This window comes from Eumetopias jubatus, unplaced genomic scaffold (assembly GCF_037043125.1).
Source record: "Eumetopias jubatus isolate StellerSeaLion01/CBP00866 unplaced genomic scaffold, mEumJub1_p1.0 scaffold_13, whole genome shotgun sequence".
NCBI classification, from domain to species: domain Eukaryota; kingdom Metazoa; phylum Chordata; class Mammalia; order Carnivora; family Otariidae; genus Eumetopias; species Eumetopias jubatus.
Window position 1 is genome coordinate 54,504,771 of NW_028274819.1, and position 25,118 is coordinate 54,529,888.

The window sequence follows — 25,118 nt, forward strand, 5'->3', positions numbered from 1 at the left end:
CCACCGAAGAGGCACTATGGATACAGTAGGAAGTTGAGAGATTAAAGTTTTAGCTTTTAGTTTGCCACTATTCCATCTGTTCGTCCATCCATTCTTTCACTTCGTCCTTCAACAGATATTTATTGAATACCTACTATGTGCCAGGCACTTGGCTGTGCAGAGCAGTGATTCAGGCAGACATGGAAATTACATTCCAGAGAGGAAGACAAAGAAAACAAAGAAGACAAGTACAGACTGTAATAAATGCCATCAGGAAATAAAGAGGATGAGAGAGAGTAATGGATGGGGAGGCAGCAGCAGGAACTACTTTGTCTGACCAGCTAGAAATCATATATCCACTTAGGTAGTAACAGGCAAACCACTGAACTTTTCTGGCATTCAGATATCCAACATGAAAAACTGAGATGGAACTGGATGACATCAGAGTGGAAAGAGCCCTGGACTTGGAGAAAGAAAACACCAGCTTGAGCTCTGGCCTCGGTTGTCACACCATCCCTGCCCTGTGTCTCTGATGAAACATACAGCAAGCAGAGCACAAAAGCCCTTGTGAATCCATCAGGTTAAATAAGCCACAGACTAAAAGTGCTCCTTTCCCTTCGAGACTGATTACGACTCCTTGCATGTTTGTCTTCATTTGTACTACAGAAGACCTCTGAGCACGCACTTCAGAAACACTAGATTAAAATTTTTATTCTGCTACTTCCGGACAAGAAGCATATGTACTTCATGAATGGGATAAGGAGTTTGGTAAAGTGGCATGAATAAACCAACAAGTGATAATATGTTCTTCACTGCACATTAAAAAAAAAAAAGCATGACTTTTTTCCTTTGCTGCTAACTCAATTAGTGATAGGCTAAAGAAAAGAAACCAAACTGCTAGCAAAACCATTATTTTTTCTTTTAAATTTTGGCTATTTTCAGTTTTCGCTACACAGTCAGAGAATGGCATCCTTCAATGAAAGTCTGCCCATCACAACCAAGAAGAGAAACCCTACCGAATGTAAAGTGCCATTATTGGTCACTGCAGGAAGGCGAGCCCATCGTTCATTTTCCAGTTCTTCCATTACTTGATTCATTGCACTCTTCAGCCACGTGTCCACAGAAACACCGATCTGCTTTAGCAGCTCCAGCCGGGCTTCAGCTTTCAACTTAATTATCTAAGAAAACCAAGAAAATGGTCAGATATTGTGGATTACTTCACCAAAAACTAATGATGTATTGTATGGTGACTAACATTAACATAATAAAATAAAATTAAAAAAAATAAAAAAATAAATCTTAATTTGAGCCTAAATTTAAAAAAAAAAGAAATCAAGGCATTTTTTCCTCAAATCAATGTGTTTTTTTAAAGTTATTTCTGATTTATTAATTAGAATAATCTTGATTACTCTTATTCACTGGCAATGCTACCTTGGCATAGATGTTAATTTTTCACTTGGAGAGAGGGGAGGAAAGCCAGGAACAGAAATGAAGGCAAATGGCACACTCGCATTTTGACAAGACACATCAAACAGAACCTACCAACAGGAAGATACACCATAAAGTCTGCATTCTTTTCCTTTTAATTAGGCTATGCCTCAGAACATCCTAAAATCTAGCATGTTCCAGAGCCTTCTAACCCATCTCCCAGACTGACAAGTTCGCAAATGATCTCATCATGTCACTCCCCTGGTTAAAAACTTCCATGACTCCTGACTGAACAACATGGTAAAGATTTGAATTAAATTATGAGGTAGCTGTCAGGAATAGTTAAGAGACAGAAAATAAAAAGTTCCTAGTCTCATCCACAATAGCCAAACTGTGGAAAGAGCCAAGATGTCCATCGACAGATGAATGGATAGAGAAGGTGTGGTATATATATATACAATGTAATATTATGCAGCCATCAAAAGGAATGAGATCTTACCATTTGCAACAATGTGGATGGAACTGGAGTGTTATGCTGAGTGAAATAAGTCAATCAGAGAAAGACATGTATCATATGACCTCACTGATATGAAGATTTCTTAATCTCAGGAAACAAACTGAGGGTTGCTGGTGGGTGGGGGGGATGGGGTGGCTGGGTGATAGACACTGGGGAAGGTATGTGCTATGGTGAGCACTGTGAAGTGTGCAAGACTGTTGAATCACAGATCTGTACCTCTGAAACAAATAATGCAATACATGTTAAGGAAAAAAAAAGAAGAAGAAGATAGCAGGAGGGGAAGAATGAAGGGGGGGAATCGGAGGGGGAGACGAACCATGAGAGATGATGGACTCTGAAAAACAAACTGAGGGTTCTATAGGGGAGGGGGGTGGGGGGATAGGTTAGCCTGGTGATGGGTATTAAAGAGGGCACGTTCTGCGTGGAGCACTGGGTGTTATACATAAACAATGAATCATGGAACACTACATTAAAAACTAATGATGTAATGTATGGTGATTAACATAACAATAAAAAATTTAAAGGGAAAAAAAAAAGTTCCTAGTCTCCAAATTCCAGAAACGGAAAGACTGCTTGTTCTGTGACTCGTGTTCCAAGGCATGAGCAGGTAAGCACAGAAGCAGTCTACACCTGTCCCGAGCCAGCAGCGGAGCCTCTGCAAGACAGCTGGGCAGTGACAGCCTCACTCCAGCCATCACCACTGGTCAGGCTCCCGCCCCTGCTTCCCACAGTCCACCAATCTCTAGATAGCACAGCTGCAACTGAGCCCACCCATAAGACATCTGCAGTTTTGAAAATCTGCCAGTCCCTGAAATCCACACTTTCCAAAACCCAATCTATTAGTTTTGTTTGGTCAGAGAGACTGTATTTATAAGTATGATTCTCTTTTGCTCAGCAAGTAGTAAATTCAGCTTCCTTGTTCCACATAATAGAGAGGTGGTCTCTTCCTTCAACATCTGAAGGTTCCACTAAGAAGATTTTGATTATTTGATAAATTTCAACCCTCACTTCATGGCCTTCTGTGGGACTTTACAAGTGGTGCTCACTGAATCCTGCTGGAATGCAATTCTGACCACTCTCTGGATTCTCCGCTGCGGGAGTTGGTATCAAAATTGATCTGAGCTCTGCGGGCACCTGGTTGGCTCCGTTGGTAGAGCACGAGACTCTTAATCTCAGGGTTGTGAGTTCAAGCCTATGTTGGGCGTGGAGCTTAGAAAAAAATGACCTAAGCTCTGACTTGTTTCACTTGAGCTCTCATTACTGAATTTATTTTGTATTCCTCAGATTTTTAAGCATACAGATTATTAAAAAATGAGACAAAACTAGGGCACTGGGTGGCTTAGCTGGTTAAGCGTCTGACTTTGGATTTCAGTTCAGGTCATGATCTCAGGGTTGTGAGACTGAGCCCCACATTGGGTTCCACATGCAGCGGGCGGTCTGCTTGAAATTATCTCCCTCTCCCCTGCTCGCTTGCTCTCTCTCTCAAATAAATAAATATTCTAAAAAATGAGATAAAATTCACATAACATTACATAAACTCTGCCATCTTAATCATTTTAAAGTGTACAATTCAGTGGTTTTGGCTATCATACAGATCGAGTTTGTAGCTTGGAGGTACACTATTTGGTAAATAGCCTTGCAAAAATCCATTTATTCTTCTAGTAACTGTTTTGGTAATAGCTTTACTGAGATACAGCTTACATACACCATAAAATTCACCCATTTAAAGTGTACAGTTCAATGATACCGTATACTCACAAATATGTGCCACTATCACTACAATCAATTTCAGAACATTTTAATTACCTCCAAAAGAAACCCCATATTCTTTAACCATTGCTCCCTTACCCTTTATTCCAATTACTATTCCATTGTCTATGTAGATTGGCCTATTCTGAACATTTAATATAAACAGAACCATATAATATGTAGCCTTTTGTGTCTGGCTTCTTTCACTTAGCATAATGTTTTCAAGGTTCATCCATGGTGTAACATGTATCAGTACTTCATTCCTACTTATGAACAAATAACATCCTATTGTATGGATATACCACACTTTATCCATTTGTCAGCCTACAGACCTTTGAGTTATTTCAATTTTTTGCCTAATATGAATAATGTTCCTTTAAACATTAGTGTACAAGTTTTTGTGTAAACATGCTTTCATTTCTCTTGGGTATATACTTAGGACTGAAATTCCTTGGTCATAAAATAATGCTATATTTAACCATTTGGGAAAATGCCAGACTGTTTTCCAAAGCAGCTGCCTCATTTGACAATCCCACCACCAAGGTAAGAGGGTTAACATTTCTCCACATCCTGAAAAATACTGAAGTCTGCCTTTTTGATTCTAGCCATCCTAGTGGGTGTGAAGTAGTATCTCACTGTAGTATTGGTTTGTATTTCCTTAATGACTAAAGATGTGAAGCATCTTTTCATGTACTTATGGTCATCTGTATATCTTCTCAGAGAAATGTCTGTCTATTCAGAGATCCTTTGCTCATTTTTAAAATGGGTTATCTTTGTATTGTTCTTTTTATTTTGTCTTTGTCTTTATTGGAAGAGTTTTTCTGTATTCTAGATAAAAGTCTCTCACCAGGTACATGATTTGCAGATATGTTTTCCCATCCTGTGGGTTGTCTTTCACTTTCTTGATAGTATCTTTTGAAGCAAGAAAGTTTTTAATTTTGATAAAATCAATTTATCTATTTTTTTCTTTTGTTGCTTGGGCTTTCGGTTTCATACCCAAGAAATTAATCCAACGTCATAAAGATTTACTACTACGGTTTCTTGTGAGTGCTTTATAGCTTTTGCTGTTACATTTAGGTGTTTGATCATTTTAAATTAATTTTTGTATATGGTATGAGGTAGGGGCCCAACTTCATTCTTTTGCATGTAAATATCCAATTGTCTCTGTACCATTCTAGTATGCATTTTGAACTAATATAGGCAATAAAATGTTTTAGAAAAGAAGGGTGAACGAACAAACTCTTTCTTGGAAATCATAAACCTAAGTCATTAACTGCAGAAGAGAAACAAAAAAAAGGAGAAAGAGTAAGATCAAGAGAGAGAGGGAGGGAGAGAAATATCAATATATTCTTTTTTTTTTAAAGATTTTATTTATTTATTGGACAGAGAGAGACAAAGTGAGAGAGGGAACACAAGCAGAGGGAGTGGGAGAGGGAGAAGCAGGCTTCCCACCGAGCAGGGAGCCCGATGTGGGACTCGATCCCAGGACCCCGGGATCATGACCTGAGCTGAAGGCAGACGCTTAACGACTGAGCCACCCAGGTGCCCCTCAATAGATTCTATTTTTTCAATACCAAGTAATTTCATTTTTATAAGATGTATTTTTGTCAGTACTTTACCAAACAACTGATGAACAAGGCATTTGCAAACTTAGATTTTTAGATTGCAGCTCCAGAATAATCATAGCTGTCTTTCCTTCAGAGTTCCAATTGTTTATATTTTATCAACTACTTAAAAGAAGAATTTTCCAGGGTTTTCAAATGAATTTTGATGATTTGCTGGTTGATTAAAATTTGCAAAGCAAAGGTCTCTGTAACTTGATTGCATCCCAGATACTACTTGACCAAATCATTCTAGAATTTGTAAAGAGCTTCTTAAAATGTTTTGAAAGCCAGGTCTTTTAGAATACATAATCTTGGTGTGTTAACAACGTCAATTAACTGATCTTAATATAAAATTTAACATAAGCATATCCAAACATCAAGCCACAGCTGAGTTTATGAAACTTTTTGACAGTTATAAAGTCTGTAAATCCAATCTGGGCTTAGTTAATTTACCTTCAAAATACCATTTCTTTAAGGATAAGAACTGCGTCTGTTGCAACCCTGCTATTCAGGACAGTGCCTGGCATACATAGGAAATGAATAAAGGCAGATGATAGTATTTGCCACTCTAAATTACCTTTGGTATCTTAAAAAAACCATTCCAAACAACTTTTATCACATGGACTAGGAACTATATGACTATACTATTTCATTTAATCCACACAATTCTGGGGACGGATATCATAACTCCATCTTATAGATGAGTAAAATGATTTAACAAGGTCCTATCAATTTTGGCAATTGTTATTGCCAATGATTCATGCCTCCTGCTACCCATGTAGTCCCCTCCCACATCGATTCTGGTCCTATCCATGTGATCTGCTTTGATGGGCCATATGCAAATTTGATGCCAGCAGAGATCTGATTAAGTACCATTAGGCCTGATTTCTGGGAATGTGTCTCCACCATGTAAGGAAGCCTAGTTTAGCATATCTGAGGATGAAAGACCATTTGGAAAAAAGCCCCAGACCTCTAACAGACCCTCCGGATGAATATAGTTCCTTGAGTAATCTCAGGAAAAACCTGCAAAAGATATGCACAGTCAACACCCAGAATGGTGAGAGATAATGAACTGTTTTTGCCATAAAGTTGGGTATGTGTGTTTTAAGGCAGCCACAGATTATTGTGTTTAAATAATTTAATTTCCAAATATCTGGGGATTTTTCAGGTATCTGTTATTGATTTTTAATTTAATTCTGATGGGTCAGAGAACATACTCTGAGTGACAGCAATACTTTTAAACTGACACTGGTTTACGGTCTAGTACATGGTCTTGCTGAACATTCTGTGTGTACTTTAAGAGAACAAGTACTCTACTCTTATGGGGTGGAGTGTTCTACAGATGCCAATTAGGTAATGCTGGTTGACAGTGCTGTTCAAGTCTTCTGTATTCTTGCTGACTTTCTAGCCCTTTGTTCTAATACTGAAAAGAATGTTGAAATCTCTGACTACCATTGCAGATTTGTCTATTTCTTCTTTTAGTTCCGTCAATTTTTGCTTCATGTATTAGTAGCTCTATTATTAGCTACATACACATCCAGAATTGTTGTGTCTTCCTGATGGAGAAGATGATGACGACCTTATTTTTAATCATTATAAATTATCCCTTATAATATTTCTTGTCTTGTAGTCTATTTTGTCTGATATTATTATAACCACTCCAATATTTTAATGGTTACTGCTACTCCCCATGGTGAGCAACAGCTAAAATTTTGGCTCAGTTATTTTGTCTTCCAGCTACTGTTCTTGTCAAGCTCCTGGGAGTTTCTGCTCCACAAATGTATTCAGGTTTGACTGAGGATTTGGAGGTTATTTACATATATGCAAACCTGAGTGTTCCCTGACGTCCATCCTCAAGCCAGTAAGACCAAGGCTCTGTGCTTGAATTCTAGTCGTGCAGCCCCTTGCAGAGAGCTATTTAATGTAAATATCACCAAGTACAGTCCCTTTCTTTTAAGGGTCTATTTCTGTTTTTACATGGCTTGGATATCTTCTGGTTCTATTAAGTAGTTATTTTAAATATTTTTGCCTCGGGTTAATAACTGTTATCTAAAGGACGATTAGTCTAATATGAGCTAGTTCCTTATTACCAGAAGCAGAAACCACGCTTGTGGAGATAGTCTACATTCAAAATGAACTGCAAAGAAATCTTAAATTTTGCTCAATAGTTTACCATTAATATTTCTACTATAATTCTGAAACTTTAATATATTGCAGGATAAAACAAATAAAATATTATGGTAATATTAGGAACCAAGATTTTCAATATAAGAGAAAAAAGATAAATATAAAATCAAAGAAGTTCAACAAAATCCTTCTAATTTTAAATTTTAACTGGAAATATCAACATGAACTCATGATTTAAAAAAAATAATAAATTCCTTGCTCCAAAAACAAAGAAAGGGCCAAGACATAAATGACACCCATTACAATAAGCATCTTCACATTCTAGACCTTGGTGTCTAAATACTATCCTCTATTAAAAGAAATCAGAGCTCCTTGGAGAAATGGCTAATTCTAAGTCTGATCAGGGAAAATACAAGGCGAGTCTTGGATAGCAAGCTTGTGTGAGAAAGCAAGAAACTGTTCAAAGACTAATGGGAATAATGTCAAAAAAGCCTAAATGGACTCTCAATGGACAAATTTAGACACTATGGGGCCTAAAAGAGGCCATCTGTAATGGAAAATACATTAAATTAATACAAATCCATAATAAATTGAGAATATATAAGGTGGGACTCCATGAGGAGAAGCAAAGGAAAAAATATCTACCACAGAGCTGTGAAATGAAAAATTCCCAGCGCTTATACAGGGCTGAAAGATATTACAGTTCTATCCAGCCAGATTGAAAAACCTTGTTGGATACTTATGGCATAACAAGAAACAACAGACAGGAAATGCATTGGTAAAAGGGCTAAATTTGCCCTACTGGAAAGGCTATTCTAAACCAACCCAAACAAAGCTTAAAAACAAACCTCCAAAGGATCAAACTGATCTGCAAATGAATTGGCGGTTGGAACAAAACTCAACAGTCTTCAAAGAAGAAAGGAGAATCCAGACACTCAATAACCAAACACTCAAGATTTCCACCAGGTATTTGAAAAGCAGAAAAACACAAGCCATAACTAAAGGAAAAAATCAGTAAGAAAGAGAAACAGAAAACACAGATAGGATGGAACGAGCAGACAAGGACTTAAAGTCATTATTATAAATACACTTAAGGATTTAAATGAAAACATGAAGATAAATAGGTGTGAACTGGGAATATAAAGAACCAAACAGAATTTATAGAGCTGAAACTGTAATATCTGAAATAAAAATTCACAGGGTGGCTTTAACAGTAGATTACACACTACAGAAGAAAAGATCAGTGAACCTGAATACATAGTAGCTCATCAAACTGAACTTAAGACAAAAAGTAAGGCTGGATAAAAATATGAGGGGTAATCTTTGCATGTGATGTGTAGGACGATATCAAGTAATCTAATATTCAATGTTGTTGAAGCTGAACTACCCTATGTGACAGCGAGCAGGCCAGTTGCTGCCTGGTCACAAGAGAATTTTTGGGGGGATGACAGAAGTATTTGATATCTTGATTGTGGTGGTGAATACTTAGGGAGATGCATTTCTCCAAGCTCCCCAAACTGTTCACTTGAAATGGTTACATTTTATTGTTTGTATATTATACCCTGATAGAGCTGATTTTTAAAATTCCATGACAGCATAATGATACTTAAGTAAAAGAGAAAAATACCCAGCTGCCAATATTGGAGGTGACTAGTACTTGCTAGCTTCAAGTACAAAAAAAGGAACTTTAAAAAGACCTGGCAGCACCATCTAATTAAGTGACTACTACTAGCATCATTAATAGAGAGGAAACTTGATAAAAACATTCTGTGATGAAAAACATAGCATCTATCTATAAAGTATTCTTGCTTAAAATACTCATTCGAATCAGGCCTCCTGCTTTAACTTCTGTATTACAGAATAGGAATAAACATACAAAGTCAATATTGTAAAATGTTAATTGTTGAATTTAGCATATTGAGAAATATATATTTACTCATCTTTTAAATATGGTTGAAACTTTTCACAATAAAAATGAAAGAAAGTGATTAGTCAAAAGGTCTGCTGACATGTTACATGAGTACGGTGAAAACCTGCCATAACAGGCCCAGAGGTAATGTCAATCTGGATATAACATGACTGGAAATTCTGTTTTTACAGCAGGCTCATCCTTAGCATTTCCCTACATTTTATGCAAGTGAAGTTTTTAGGTTTCTCCTATCGCATGCTGGCAAGGGGTATTAATTACCATTTTCTGAGTCACTGAGGTACAAGGATGATATAATTCTGAATTCCTGATGTACAACAGAAGTTTACAAGATGATAATTTAAGAGAAAATGTTATTTATGAAAATGTGTTTATATAGATAATAATTGATTTTTTTTGGTTTTGTTAATTCACTTTGTTAATGTACTTTGGCTTTCAAATGTACATTCAATTCAGATTAAAAAAATATAGTTAATATCTTAAAGAAAGAATCATATAGTCTATAGTTCCTTCTGCAGACCTCACACCAAATGTGAGTTACTAAAAATTTCTGGGTATCTTTGACTTCTTACATTAACTTTCTCCTCTTTGTGTCTTCTCACTGTCAAAAAAGAGAGAACTGCCCTCAACCCAAATAAAAGGAAAAATTTAAACATGCAAAAAATAATTGTGTTCTGGAACAATATAAGTCATGTACAGCTTCCAAAAAGATGGTATTTAAAAATTCTTGGTCTCTTGGTAAGCTACTTTTAAAATAGGAATGGTAAGTCAGATGAAGAATGTGTGTGTCTTTGTGACAAAAGGCATGTCAAAAAATTCAAATACATAAATACCAGGTTAAGAAGACTGTTACTAAAGTTTAACTTAAGCAGCTATTGCTCTGTTTCAATTCTTAAATTTGTCAGGGGCTGCAAACAGTACCACATCTAATACAAAGATTTTGTGACAATCATAGAGATCATAATAATATAATAATAGTTTGTTCATCACGGTATGTATAGTATATCCATCAGTATCTGGCACATGGCAGGTATTCATTAAGTATTTGTTAAACTAACCATTTAGTGAATTTGTGACACATTAACCAGCCAATACTTAATTAGTCACTGTATAAACCCTATTCTTTGGAAAAGCACAGGCCATTTATATTTTCGATTTCTTATGTTTGGAAAAAGTTTATTATTGACCACCACAAAGGTTTTTATTCTAATCAGCAACACTGAATGGAAACACTATACAGAAAAGACTGGATAAAGTAGATTAACCAACAAAGGAGAGAAACATTCATGTTGATAGGAGTTAAAAACCAAACATGAAGGAGATAATGGAACTTTAACCAGCTTTTTTCCTTTTGATTAGGTATTTATAATAAAGTAAATAACTATTGAATGGAAAGAGAAAATCCAGTACAAATGATATAAAGGCAAAGGAAAGAAAAAAAGGAATCTATAGAAACTACTAATGTCAATTCTTCTGAAGGCTCTTGTGGTCAACTTTACCCAAAAATGTCATTATGACAATCTGGTTAAGTACTACCCCAATACTACACTCACATATTTGCCATCTATTTTTAGCTGGGTTATTGTTTATATCTGATAGGTGAAAATCAAGTGAGAGATCATTTTAAGATAGCAGTAGGACTAACTATATTTCATAGATATCTAAAGCTGAGATAATGGATCCAGCATCATGGCTCTTAGCATATTCCGTATTTTTGGTAAGAAAATTATCTTTGAGAATACAGACTTAAATACTGGTATTAGGAGAAATGAGACATTCTGTTGTGGGAATCTAACTTCATATTTTTAGCTTTAAGCTAACAAACACAGGGCTCTTTAGCACACTCATGGAAATAACATGTCATTCAGCCTAAATGCAGACTTTGTGGGACTGATACCTACTGCTGCCACTACTGGGGGGTTTGGTGGAGCGATGACACCAGACAGTGACACCATGGAGGGAGTCTGGAAATGGAAAATACAAGAGAGAACACACCCTTCACAAAACTTCTGAGACGTCCTGTTCCACCAAGGCTCTGAAACTGGCTTCACTCTCCTGCTGGATGGAGAAACAAACAGCAGGAGAAACTCTCATACACAAGCCAGTGTCTCTCAGACCAGGCAAGGGCCTGCCAACAGTACTTGGCCGGTACACTAGGGTAGTGGTTTAGCCATGACCTTGAATTCAGAGTGGAAAATGGCTATTTATTGTACACACTGCCCTCTTCACTATGGAGGCCATGGATCATGTGCCAGGAACAAAGGCAAGTTGGGTTTACTAGGGTTTCTGTACACCAGGCAGATGGCAAGCCTTTCTGGTTCAGATCACTTCTGTGGGGTTGTGCCAAAAACACGCTCATACTCCCTATGTTTGCCTAAGCTGCCTCTCCTCTCACCACCCCCTCCCCCTCAACCAACCACTGAAACACTTCCTCAAAACCTCTAGAGTCCTGAGGGGATATATGAAAATCACTAGTTTAGATTAACCCTCAACCAATTGCAAGAACTCCTTGTAGAGAGTCCCTGGCAGTATCTTGTACACCTACAGCGCTATACTGTGTCCCACGGAGCTTACTCTCTCATTGGGCAAATGACTGTTAGAGAGCATTTCCCAATGCCAGGCTCAAATCTGCCTCCTTCCTACCTTCTTCTTTTGGTTCAAGTTATGCCTCTTGACATTGCATGGCAAAAATCTTGTGCTATCCCTTTTTCTCTAATTAAATACTACTCATCTGTCAACAGCCATCTCAAATTCTACCTTTTCTGTGTTACCTGCCCTAACAACTTCTGCCACAGTAGTCTCTGTGTCCTCTGGGTTCTTTAAGTATTAAGTATACTTGTGTGGACCACGCCTCAGCATTTATGTTTTGCAGTCTTAGTTATCTTTGACACTCTTTATGCCTTCCTAACAGGAACATATTCTCCTTGAAGTCTGGATAGTCTTAAGTCTTTCTAAAATGTCTATTTTTTTACATCCCTTCAACATGTTGCACTGGATAAGTAACTATATATATATATAGATAACTATACCCAAGTGTGCACAGGTCATCCATAAACTGGTCCTCACCACAATTATTAACTTCTTACCACATTTCCTCACAAAAAACCTCCACTCTAAACAAATCCAACTGCCAAATTGTATCCTATGTCTTCCTCCTTTGCAAATAACGTCTTTCTTTCCCTCTCAACCTTCCTGCCGCGAGGTCAGGGAATATTACTCTAGGGCACATGAACTTCTGGACACTGTACACAAAAATGCGTATTTTTTTGTGGGAGAGAGGGTTTCACACTTTCATACACAAAGGGTTCCATGACCCCTCACCAAAAGATTAAATTCACTGTTGTAACATTTTTTGCCTTGTCTGCTTAACCAAGTCTCTCTTTTTTTAAAGATCAGCTTATGCCCCTGGACCAATGAAACTTTCATTATCGGAGAGGACTTTTCAAGGCTCTGAACATATATATATATATATCAATTTTATGCCATTAATTTGACTGATTTATTATGTATCTTGTGAAAACTTTAAAATTATATCTTTGTTGTGGTGTAATTCTGTTAATTTTTCTTGATTATAAACTCTTCAGATAACAGGTTCAGTGTCCTTTTGTTATGTGTACTATCCTGTATGAAGCAGGTACTCAGAAATAATACTCTGGACTCAGATGAAGATGCTGAGTCATCTTCAAATTAACCAGCATATAGAAATTGAATTCTAAAGGCATATATCACAGCTGTGATGTTGCTGGAGCTGGGCAAAATGCCACAGTTAGCTGTCACCTCACCTCTGCTTTACGAATATTTTCTCTAGCTTCATCTATTTTCTGTTCCAACTCTGCCCGGCTTTGTTCTGACACTGCAACTCCATGACATTCCAGATCATCTAGAACCTATTAAAGAAAACAGGAAAATGATGACTTATTTTTTTTTCTTTTTTTGCTTTAGTGACTAGAGTATTTAGGTAATTAAATAGACTTCAGTGACAAGTGGCCACAATTCCTTTTTTAACCTTTAATTTTTTTCACTTATTTGTTAATTAAAAAAACTCTTGATACAATTATACTCATACAAAGTTGCAAAAGTAGTACAGAAAGTCTCCCCACCCCTTTCCTCCACGGCAACAACTTATATAACTATACTACAATATAAAACCCAGGAAATTGACATTGGCACAATCTACAAACCTTACTTGGATTGCATGTTTTGATATGCATACCTTCAATTTCTAAAAATTAAATGAATATGGGGCGCCTGGGTGGTTCAGTTGGTTGAGCTTCTGTCTTGGGCTCAGGTCATGATCCCACGGTCCAGGATCAGGATCCCTGCTCAGCAGGGAGACTGCTTCTCCCTCTCCCTCTGCCACTCCCCCTGTTCCTGTTCAGTCTCCCTCTCTCAAATACATAAATAAAATCTTCTTAAAAAATTACATGAATATAAAGTACTGTTGTAAAACAACTAATAAAAATGGCAAAAGGTCTCATATTTGCACATCCCACTATGCGCCCCCCTCACCCCAAGATCATTACTGTCCCATCAATTTACATGTATTTTTCTGAACTATTCCTTATGTATCTGTACATACTTGCAATTTCATTTAAAAAATAGTAAAATGATGGGGCACCTGGGTGGCACACTTAGTTAAACAGCTGACTCTTAGTTTTGGCTCAGGGTGTGATCAGGGTTGTGAGACTGAGCCCCGCCTCAGGCTCCATGCTCAGTGTGGAGTCTGCTTGGGTTTCTCTCTTCCTCTCTCTGCCCCTCCCACCGTGCTCTCTCTCTAAAATAAATGAATACATCTTTAAAAATGAGATCTATCATTCCCTCAATGTGTCTGAGGCCTTTTTAGAACTGTACAAATAGACTGATTTCATTCTCTAATCCATAGATGCAATAGTTTAGCTGTACCATTTTTATTTACTTATTCTATTGCTATGAGTTTCAAATTTCCCAATATTATAAATAGTACTGTACAACCTAGTTAATGACTCTTTGAACACACATAGGAATATTTAAGATAAAAATACAGAAGTGGAAATTGTACATTTTAATTAAAATAGACATTGCCATGGGCACCTGGGTGGCATAGTTGGTTAAGCATCTGACTCTTGGTTTTGGCTCAGGTCATGATCTCAGGGTCATGGGATGGAGCCCTGGGGTGGGCTCCCAGCTCAGCTCCCAGTCTCTGCTTGAGACTCTTTCTCCCTCTCCCTCAGCCCCTCCCCACCCTGCCCACGCTCTCTTGTTCTCTTAAAATAAATAAATCTTTTTAAATAAAAAAATAGACATTGCCAAATTGCCTCCCAAAAGTTGTACATAGTCTTCTACTAGTAGTGTGTGACGGCATATTTTTCTGTATCTCACCAACATTAGACATTGTCAATCTTTAGCCTCTATTCCTCTTTCTAGTTTTCTGTCCTTTTATTATTTATTACTTTAGCATACTTTTCTCAATATTAGTCCTTTTTCTGTTATGTTATAAATGTTTCCTCTCATTCTATTCCCTTACTCTTAACTTTTTAAAGTTCTTTTGTTTTATAGGCTGTATATAGTCTTCTATCTATTCACCTTACTGCCCCATTGTTATGTCTATTTGAGTCTTGGGTCACATATTCTAGGGGGGTACACAATCATATCATCTATAAATAATAACAGGTGTACCTTTTCCTAATATTTGAACACTTTTTCTTTCATTAATGCACTAAATCTTATGACACTGAAAAGTAGCGGTGATGCTCAGTACTGTTTTCTTTATTTTACTGTTTTAGTAGGCAGAATGACCTCCAAAGATGAAAAATTCTATTATTATTTTTACAGTTACCAAAAAATCATATGATAAAATTCTTTATCTCTTAGTGATTAAAAAATAAAACGAAAGTCAGAGACAGCAAGATAAAGAATTTTTCATCCTAACAAGGATAGCTTCCTGAAACTTACAGCAAACATTATGTTTGATGGTTGTGTTTTCTATATCTGCCGTAACAAATTACCACGAACTTAGTAGCTTAAAACAAAAAATTTTTTTATCTCACAGTTCTATAGGTCAGACATCTGGATGGGCTTAGCTGATTTTACTGCTCAGGCTCTAACAAGGCCAAAATCAAGTTGTTTTAGCTAGCTAGGCTGGCCTCTGGGGTAGAATCCACTTCTAAGCTCATTCAGGTTGTCAGAATCTAATTCCTAATAACTGTAGGACTGAGGTCCACACCCTAATCCTGGAACTGTTTATATGTAAAATATAATTTACAGATATATTAGAGTTATGGAACTTAAAATAGGGAGATTATCCTGGATTACTGAAGCAGCTCAATATAATCATTATGACCCCTTATAAGCAGAGAACTTCCTCTGGCTGGAATCAAATGAGAGACAGGCCAAAAAGGAAGTCAGGGAGATTCCAAGCACAGAAAGGATTCAATGCATCATTGCTGGCTCCGAGATGTAGAAGCCCATGTGCAAGGATCAGAGAGAGTAGCCTCTAGGAGCTAAGGGTACCCCCAGCTGACAGGAAAGAAGCAGGGACCTAGGTTCTACAGTTATTAGGAACTAGATTCTGACAACAACCTAAATGAACTTGGAAGTGGGTTCTACCCCAGAGGCCAGCCTAGCTAGCTAACTAAAACAACTTGATTTTGGCCTTGTTAAAGCCTGAGCAGTAAAATCAGCTAAGCCCATCCAGATGTCTGACCTACAGAACTGTGAGATAAAAAAATTTGTACTGTTTTAAGCTACTCAGTTCGTGGTAATTTGTTATGGCAGATATAGAAAACACAACCATCAAACGTAATGTTTTGCTGTAAGTTTCAGGAAGCTACCCTTGTTAGGATGAAAAATTCTTTATCTTGCTGGCTGTGACTTTCGTTTTATTTTTTATTTTTTTTAAGATTTTATTTATTTATTTGACAGAAAGATAGAGAGAGAGCACAAGTAGGCAGAGTGGCAGGCAGAGAGGGAGAAGGAGGCTCTCTGCTGAGCAGGGAGCCGGACGTGGGGTGGCTCGATCCCAGGACCCCAGGATCATGACCCGACCAGTCGCTTAACCGACTGAGCCACCCAGGCGCCCCTCATTTTATTTTTTAATCACTAAGAGATAATGAATTTTATCATATGATTATTTGGTAACTATAAAAAAATCATAGAATTTTTCATCTTTATTTGGAAAATGCAGTTTATTATACTGAGAAATTTTCTAGTGTTGAATCATCCTGGCACTCTTAATTAGTCATGTGCTTAATATATAACTGGATTCATTTTTATTAAAATTTATTTAGCATTTTTATAAGTTTCTCATATCTTTGTTAAAAATCAATGGACTATATATGTGTGTGCCTATTTCTAGAGTCTCTTTTTTGTTCCATTCATCTGTAAGTCCATTCTTACACCAATACTACATCTTGATTTCTGTAGTTTTATGTCTTGAAATGAGGTAGAGTAAACCCTCCATTTTTTTAAAGGTTTTATTTATTTATTTGAGAGAGAGAGACAGCACAAGCTGAGGGGGAGGGGCAGAGGGAGAGAGATAAGCAGACTCCTTTCTGAGCAGGGAGCCAGGACCCTGGGATCATGACCTGAGCTGAAGGCAGATGCTTAACTGACTGAGCTACCCAGGCACCCCAGCCCTCGAATTTTTTTTTTTTTTAAGATTTACTTATTTATTATTTTGAGAGAGAGGATGTGAGCACATGCCCATCGGGGGAGGGGAAGGAGGTGGTGCACAAAGGGAGAAGGAGAGAGAGAATCCCAAGTAGGGTCCATGCTCAGTGCAGAGCCCAATGCTTGCTTAACTGACTGAGCCATCCAGGCACCCCAGGCCCTCCAATTTCATTCTTATTTTTCAAAATTGCTTTAGTTATTCTAGATCATTTGCATTTCCATGTATGTTTTAGAAGCATTTTGTCACTTTCTCTAAAAACTCCTGCTGGATGTTTGACTTGGATTGCACTGAATAAACGGGTTAGTTTGGAGATAACAGGTATTTTTAAAATACTGCTACCTTTACAAATGAACTAAGAAAAAAAAAGATAAACCAAAAAACAAACTCTTAAATATAGAGAACCGATGGTTACCAGAGGGGAGGCAGGTGGGAAGATGGGTGAAACAGGTGATGGGGACTAAGAGCACACTTATGCTAAGCAGCACTAAGTAATGTACAGAACTGCTTAATCACTACATTGTACACCTGAAACTAATATAACACTGTATGTTAATTATACTGGAATTAAAACTTTAAAAAACTCTTCAGTTCTCCATGTTAAAAAAATAGAAATAATTAAAATATTGAAACTTCTATTCCATTGGTCTGTATGTCTGTCATGACAATACTACAATGTTTTGAATACTGTAGCTTTGTAATAAGTTTTAAAGTCAGGAAGTATGAGTCCTTCAACTTTCTTCTTTTTCAAGACTGTTTTGGCTAGCCAGGGTTCCTTGAGATTCCGTATGAATTTTAGGAGGGGTTTTTCTATTTCTGCAAAAAAAATACTGTTGGGATTTTGATAGGGATTGCACTGAATTTGTAGATCATTTTGGGTGGTACTGTTATCTTTAATATTATCTTCCATTCCATAAACACAGGAGGTCTTTCCATTTATTTATATCTTATTTAATTCCTTTCATCAGTGTCTTATAGCTTTTAGTGTACAAGTAATTTGCCTCCTTGGTTATGTTTATTCCTAAGTATTTTATTCTTTTTGATGGTATTGTAAATGGAACTGTTTTCTTAATTTCCTTTTGGGATTGTACATTGTTAGTGTATAAAATGCAACTGATTAGGGGATGCCTGGGTGGCTCAATCGGTTAAGCGTCTGCCTTTGGCTCGGGTCATGATCCCAGGGTCCTGGGATTGAGCCTCACATTGGGCTCCCTGCTCCGCGGGGAGCCTGCTCCTCCCTCTCCTCCTGTGCCCTCTCCAGCTATCTCTGTTGCTATCTCTCTCTCCCATATAAATAAAAATCTTTAAAAAATGCAATTTTTGTGTGTTAATTTTGTATTCTGCAACTGTGCTGAATTTGCTTACTAGCTCTAATAGGGGTGTGTGTGTAAGATCATTTTATTTGTGAACAGAGATAATTTCACTTGTTTGTTTTCGATTTGGATACCTTTTAGTTCTTTTTCTTGCCTAATTGCTGTGGCTAGAACTTCTAGTATTATAACGAATAGAAGTGGCAAAAGGGGGCATCCTTGCCTTGTTCCTGATCCTAGAGAAAATATTTTGAGTCTCGTATCATTGAGTATCACTGCTTTTTAACAAATTGATTATGAAATTGACTCTTCTCTCTTTCTGTCTCCAAATAAGTCTCTTTCTAACTCCCAAAATGTTAGAGCACATAATTCTCCCACACAGACTGATGATGCTCTGTTCACTTTTAAAAAGTCTTTTATTTCTGTGTTTCAGTTTGGACAGTTTCTTTCTTTTTATTTTACTTTATTTTATTTGACAGACAGAGAGAGAGCAGAAGCAGGGGGAGTGGCAGGCAGAGGGAGAGGGAGAAGCAGACTCCCCGCTGAGCAAGGAGCCCGATATGGGACTCAATAGTTTGGACAGTTTCTATTGCTATATATACTTTTAAGCTCATTGTTCTTCTTTTGGTGTCACCCAATTTATTGAATTTTTCATTTCAAATATTGTATTTTCAGCTCTCAAAGTTCCATTTGGTTCTTTTGTGTATTTTCCTTTTCTTTCTTCAATATGTTCATGTTTGTTTTCTTTTAAATCCTTGAACTCATTTACTGTTCTGAAGTCCTTATTTGCTAATTCCATCATCTTTGACATTTATGGGTCTGCTTTAATTGATTTTTCCTTTGATCATGCGTTATATTCTCTTGCTTCTTTTAATATTTAGCAAACTTGATTCTTGACATTGTGAATACTATGTTGTGTTTTTTTTTTTATGCCTTTTTGGGGGGGGGGGCGCCAAGGGACAGGGAGAGAGAAAAAAGAGAATCTTAAGTAGGCTCCACGCCCAGCACATAGCCTGTTGCGGGTCTTGATCTCACAACCCTGAGATCATGACCTGAGCCAAAATAAAGAGTGGGACACTTAGAGACACCTGGGTGGCTCAGTCAGTTAAGCACCAGGGTCCTGGGATCGAGCCCTGCATCAGGCTCCTTACTCAGTGGGGAGCCTGCTTCTCCCTCTGCCTGGTGCTCCCCCTGCTTGTGCGGTTGGGCTTGTGCTCTCTCTCTGATAAATAAAATCTTAAAAAAAAAGAGTGGGATGCTTAACTGACTGAGTCACCTAGGTGCACCATGAATACTATGTTACTGAATACTGGATTTCGTTTCCTTCCTTTGAAGAGTAGTTTTTTTTTTTTTTAAGATTTTATTTATTTATTTGACAGAGAGCGAGACAGCAAGAGAGGGAACACAAGCAGGGGAAGTGGGAGAGGGAGAAGCAGGCCTCCTGTGGAGCAGGGAGCCAGATGCGGGGCTCGATCCCAGGACCCTGGGATCATGACCTGAGCCGAAGGCAGACGCTTAACGACTGAGCCACCCAGGCGAAGAGTAGATTTTTTTTCCCCCTGGCAGGCAAATAAGTTACTTGTGGATTAGTTTGATCTTTTTGAAGCCTGTTTTAAAGCTCTGTTAGGTTTGTTCTAAAGTAGCCCTATTCCAAGACAAGTTAGCCCTGGAACCATTGTATGATCCTTCTGTAATCTCCTGAATGCCCCAGGTGATCCATGAGTAGTCTCAACCTTTGCTAATCACAACTTGAATGTGTTCTGGACCTATGTGACCTCTGGGAATCCTTCAGCTTATCTCCTCTGTCATTTTCTACCCCGTATTGTGGAATTTCATCATATGCATGTGTGGTTTAGTATTCGGCACCAGAATGAAGGGGGTATCTATGGCGAGTTTTGGAATTCTTTCTCTGCATCTCCATATTGTCTGGTACTTTGCCCTGAAATTCATGCCATTTCAGCCACTCTGAACTCTAATCTCTGTCATCTCAACTCAGTGAGTCTGTGGTGCCCTGCTTAAGTTCTCCCTCCCTGCACTGCAATATAAAAAGTGCCTTTAGGCAGAAAACCTGAGAGGTCATATGGCTACTAATTTCATTGTTTTTTAAGTGTGATCTCATGGTAATTTATCATGGCCAAAAGCAGAACTGGTTTTAGTATTAAAAAAACCCTTAATTTTACTGCTTAAATTATACCTTACTAGATTAAAGCCAAACATAGGTCATGCTATTAAGAAATGGAGAAGTTGTTGAAATCTGCCTGTATCTGTCTCCTAGCAGAAAGACACAGTATGTCTTGACAACAGAGGAAGCAGACTTATTTTTAATACCTGAACATTACTTTCAAATATCATAAAGCATTTTAATAAAACAAAGTCTCACGTGTTTTATATTTTAGAAGTATAAAGCTGCAGTAATTAATCACTATTTACTGGATATATGGTAGACAGATAACTTGTCTCTCTAGTTCACAAATTCTTTGAGATAAACTCTTAGAGGAATTGCACTCAAGAAGCCTCATCTGTCTGTGACTCTCATTTACGTGACCTACTGGAGTCTGACACCAGGCTTTGGGGGATTTGGGGTAAAGAGGGGAGTTTTATTTTGCATGCAAGAGGATGTAAACTGTTATAACCAGAAGGCAGACTGTGGAAGACTGTGTTTTTGAAAAAAGTTACTACAATATTTCCCACTCCACATGTTCTTCTAGAACCTTGCTATTTCCCTACCAAGAAGTAGAGTTTATGTTCTCTCCCCCTGAACCTGGACAATGGGCCTTTGTGACTGCCTCAGTTAACAAAAATATGACATAAGTAATATCATGTTATTTCTGAGGCTAGGCCAGAAAAGATAACATACCTCCTACTTGGCTCATTCTTGGGACTCACACCTTTGGGGCCCTGTGCCACCATGTAAGAGGTACAGCTAAGCTGAAGCCACTGTGCTGGAGAGACCATATGGGGAGACCACAGAGAGACTGAGATGCATGAGGAGCTCTAGCTGTTCTAGTTCCCAGCTGTTCAAGTCTTCCTGTTCCAAGAACCAGTTATTTCAGTGGGGAAGTCTGTGAGGTGACTCTAGTACCAGTCACTATCTGACTGTAACCACATGGGAGATTCCCAAGGGAGAAGTGGCAAGCTAAGTCCATCCAATCTCCAGAGTGCTAAGAGAATTAAAAATGCTCTTCTTTGTGGCATTAAGTTTGAGGTGTTTTGTTTTGCAGCATTAGATTAGTGGAACATTGAACTCAGGATCCCTGTGAGACAGTAAAAAGAAGTCAAGGCAGGCAAGAGGATGATATATGTACACACAGAAGAAAGGCCCAGTGTTGGAGATATTAATTTATGATTTTTGGTAAGTGAAACCATGGCACTGGTTGAGAGTGCCTATAATGAGAATAAAGAATAAGAAAAGATAGCCTAGTACAGAACTCTAAGGAGTTTAAATACTTAAATATGAGGTGAAGAAAGAAGAACCTATCAAAGAATATAGGAATGGCCAGAGAGGCAGAAGGACAGTGTTGAGTCATGGATAACTAGAGAAGAGAATGTTTTAACACAAAGGGATTTGTCAATTATGATGAAACTGCCAACAGGTTTTGAGAAATAAAAGTGTCCATTTTGGATTTAGCAATATAGACATCACTGGTGATTTTGGCAAGTATAGTCTGTATGAAGTATGAGGGAAGGAAAAGCAGGAAAAGTCCAAATATTATGGGCTAAAAAATAAATGTGAGAATAGGAAATATAGACATTAAATATGAACAATTCTTTTAATAAGTTGGATGTGAAGGGTAAGAAAAAGTTATAAATAAATGGAAATTAGAAAAAATTTACTATACCTAATTTCTTTGTGCTTAGCGTTTAGTCTTGAAGATATATTTTTTTGGTGCTCAATTTTAGTTTTTAAATTTTTATTTAATTTAATTTAGTTTTTTTTGTTAAGTAAACTCTATGCTCAACATGGGTCTTGAACTCACGACCCTGAGATCAAGGGTCGTATGCTCTACTGACTGAGCCAGCCAGTCTTCAAAAAAATTTGTCTAGGGCATTAAAAGCTTAATTCAACACAGGCATGTCTCTTCTACTACCTGAGAGACGGTAATACACTATCACTAGCCATTCAGGAAATGTTATGGCAAACAGATAAATTATTGTGTTGCTGCTTGAAGGGCTTAAGGAACTTCCAAGCTAAGTAGATAGCTGAGAGCATACTGCTGAGTGGATGAAATTACAGAAAAAACATAAAAAGGGTATTTTTCACATTAACAAAACTCAACTCCTTAAACAGGTTTGACATTTTGCTTAAGCTAAATGTAGCCTAAGACTCTCTCTATTACACTTACCCTTTGTTGGTGAACAATGTTTTTGTGCTCACGTGCCACACGGGTGGCCCATTTTCGAGCCTCCTTGTTTAGACTGTGCTCCTCTGTGGTCCCAGTTTCTGATTCTAATTGTCGGCTCTACAACATAAGAGAGAACAGAAACCAAACATTATTATCCCTACTGAAATCACTACTGTTTGTAGGTGGACCAGAGAGCCTTCACTTAATCAGCACTCAAAACAAGCCATGCTCCACTACTGTGGGAAGCAATGTCTCATGTCAGAACACTAGCAGGACGGTGTGAAACCATAAATGACCAGAGGTTTTTTTCATTTTACATCCTTAATAGTAGAGCTTCATCTCTAATGGACTGATCCATTTTGGGTGTGAAAAAATCTAGCTAAACAAAGAAAAAAAAAAGTATTCATGCCAACCTACTATGACACTAAAATAGCTACATAGGTAAAATGGAAACAACTCAATCGTTTCAATGGGATTTAAAAAAAGAATCAATGGATAGAAGTGAAGAGAACAAAACACAACCTCTCTGTCCACAAAGATACTGGGTTTAATTTAGTTTCAGGTACATCACCAATCCACCAAAAACCCTCAAACTAGGTTTTGCCCTTCCTCCTCTGGACTTTAATATCATACGAAAGAGAGGGGTGCTTGATTACATGATCAGTAAAGGTTTCTTCTAGCCCTAAAATACTATTATTCTGTTTCACAAAGAACAAACTGCAAAATCTAAATTACCAATATTAATAGTTAACCCCTACTATACAAAGCAGTGTGAAAAGTGCTTCATATAGCTGTTTATTTTTCAAAAAAGATTTTATTTATTTCAAAGAGAGCAAGCATGAATAGGGGGAGAGGCAGAGGGAGAGGGAGAAGCAGACACCCCACTGAGTAGGGAGCCCGATGTGGGACTGGATCCCAGAACCCTGGGATCATGACCTGAGCTGAAGGCAGACACCCAACCAACTGAGCCACACAGGCGCCCCGCCTTTTTTTTCACATAACTTTTATTTATTTAAGATTTTATTTATTTATTTTTTTTAAATTTTATTTATTTATTTAACAGAGAGAGACACAGCGAGAGAGGGAACACAAGCAGGGGGAGTGGGAGAGGGAGAAGCAGGCTTCCTGTAGAGCAGGGAGCCCGATGCGGGGCTCGATCCCAGGACCCTGGGATCATGACCTGAGCCGAAGGCAGACGGTTAATGACTGAGCCACCCAGGCGCCCCTTAAAGATTTTATTTATTTATTTGAGACACAGAGAGAGATAGCATAAACAGGGGGAGGAGCAGATGGAGAAGCAGACTCCCCACTGAGCAGGGAACCTGATGCAGGGCTCGATCCCAGGACCCGAGATCATGACCTGAGCCAAAGGCAGACGCTTATCCAGCTGAGCCACCCAGGCACCCCTCACATAACTTTTAGAACAACCTTATGAGATAAGTCATACAGCCATCTTATAGAAAAGGAAACTGAGGGGCGCCTGGGTGGCTCAGTTGGTTAAGCGACTGCCTTCGGCCCAGGTCATGATCCTGGAGTCCTGGGATCGAGTCCCACATCGGGCTCCCTGCTCAGCGGGGAGTCTGCTTCTCCCTCTGACCCTCTTCCCTCTTTGTGCTCTCTGTCTCTCATTCTCTCTCTCTCAAATAGATAAATAAAATCTTTAAAAAAAAAAAAGAAAAGGAAACTAAGGCTCAGAGAGGTTAGGTAAAATTTCTAGTGTCTACCAGATATTAAATGTTACAAATTTGATCATACAAGTCTGATTTCAGAATCAGAGCTCTTAACCACTAAACTATTTTAATTTTCTCTAAACTCTTAAGAACCCCTGACAAAAATCTAATAATTGGGAAAGCAAACAATTTCTTAAATATGAATTATCCCAAGAAGATTTCAATACAAAAAAAGAAGCAAAATTTTACAGTGGAAAGATTTTAGAAAACTAACTTTTGCAAGGCCACATAGCTCAAAATTGGTAAAGTAGAATTTGACTGGATTAAAAACTTATTATTTCTGTTGGGGGGATTAAAGGCAAGGTTCAAAAACTTTTACTCAGGGCGCCTGGGTGGCTCAGTTGGTTAAGCGACTGCCTTCGGCTCAGGTCATGATCCTGGAGTCCTAGGATGGAGTCCCACATCAGGTTCCCTGCTCAGTGGGGAGTCTGCTTCTCCCTCTGACCCTTCTCCCTCTCATGCTCTCTGTCTCTCATTCTCTCTCTCAAATAAATAAATAAAATCTTAAAAAAAAACTTTTACTCTACACAGACATTTCAGCTAAAGCTAGATTATATGATGATAAATGCATTGAAATAGAGCAAAATAATCAAAGTCAAAATCTAACCAATTTCACCATTACATTTTATTATTCTGATTCATTCTTTGGGCTATTAGGAATCTGAGAACCGTCTTTATTATTATATTTTGCTTTGTAAAAGGATCTAGGCATTTAAATTTTAATCCATTCTCAGAAGTTAGGGTTTAAAATGTTAAACC

The 25,118-nt window shown here is 37.8% G+C and overlaps 1 protein-coding gene across 1 annotated transcript in view; it reads right to left on the reverse strand.

Annotated features, from left to right (window-relative positions):
* Positions 1-25,118, reverse strand: part of FCHSD2 (FCH and double SH3 domains 2) — a 275,131-nt gene that overhangs the window by 25,867 nt on the left and 224,146 nt on the right. The window contains exons 11-13 of the mRNA XM_028115863.2: positions 22,630-22,746; positions 13,114-13,218; positions 996-1,157 (exon numbers count right to left, since the gene is read on the reverse strand). Coding sequence (XP_027971664.1) covers positions 996-1,157; positions 13,114-13,218; positions 22,630-22,746 — 384 coding nt within the window. The remainder of the gene's footprint in view (positions 1-995; positions 1,158-13,113; positions 13,219-22,629; positions 22,747-25,118) is intronic.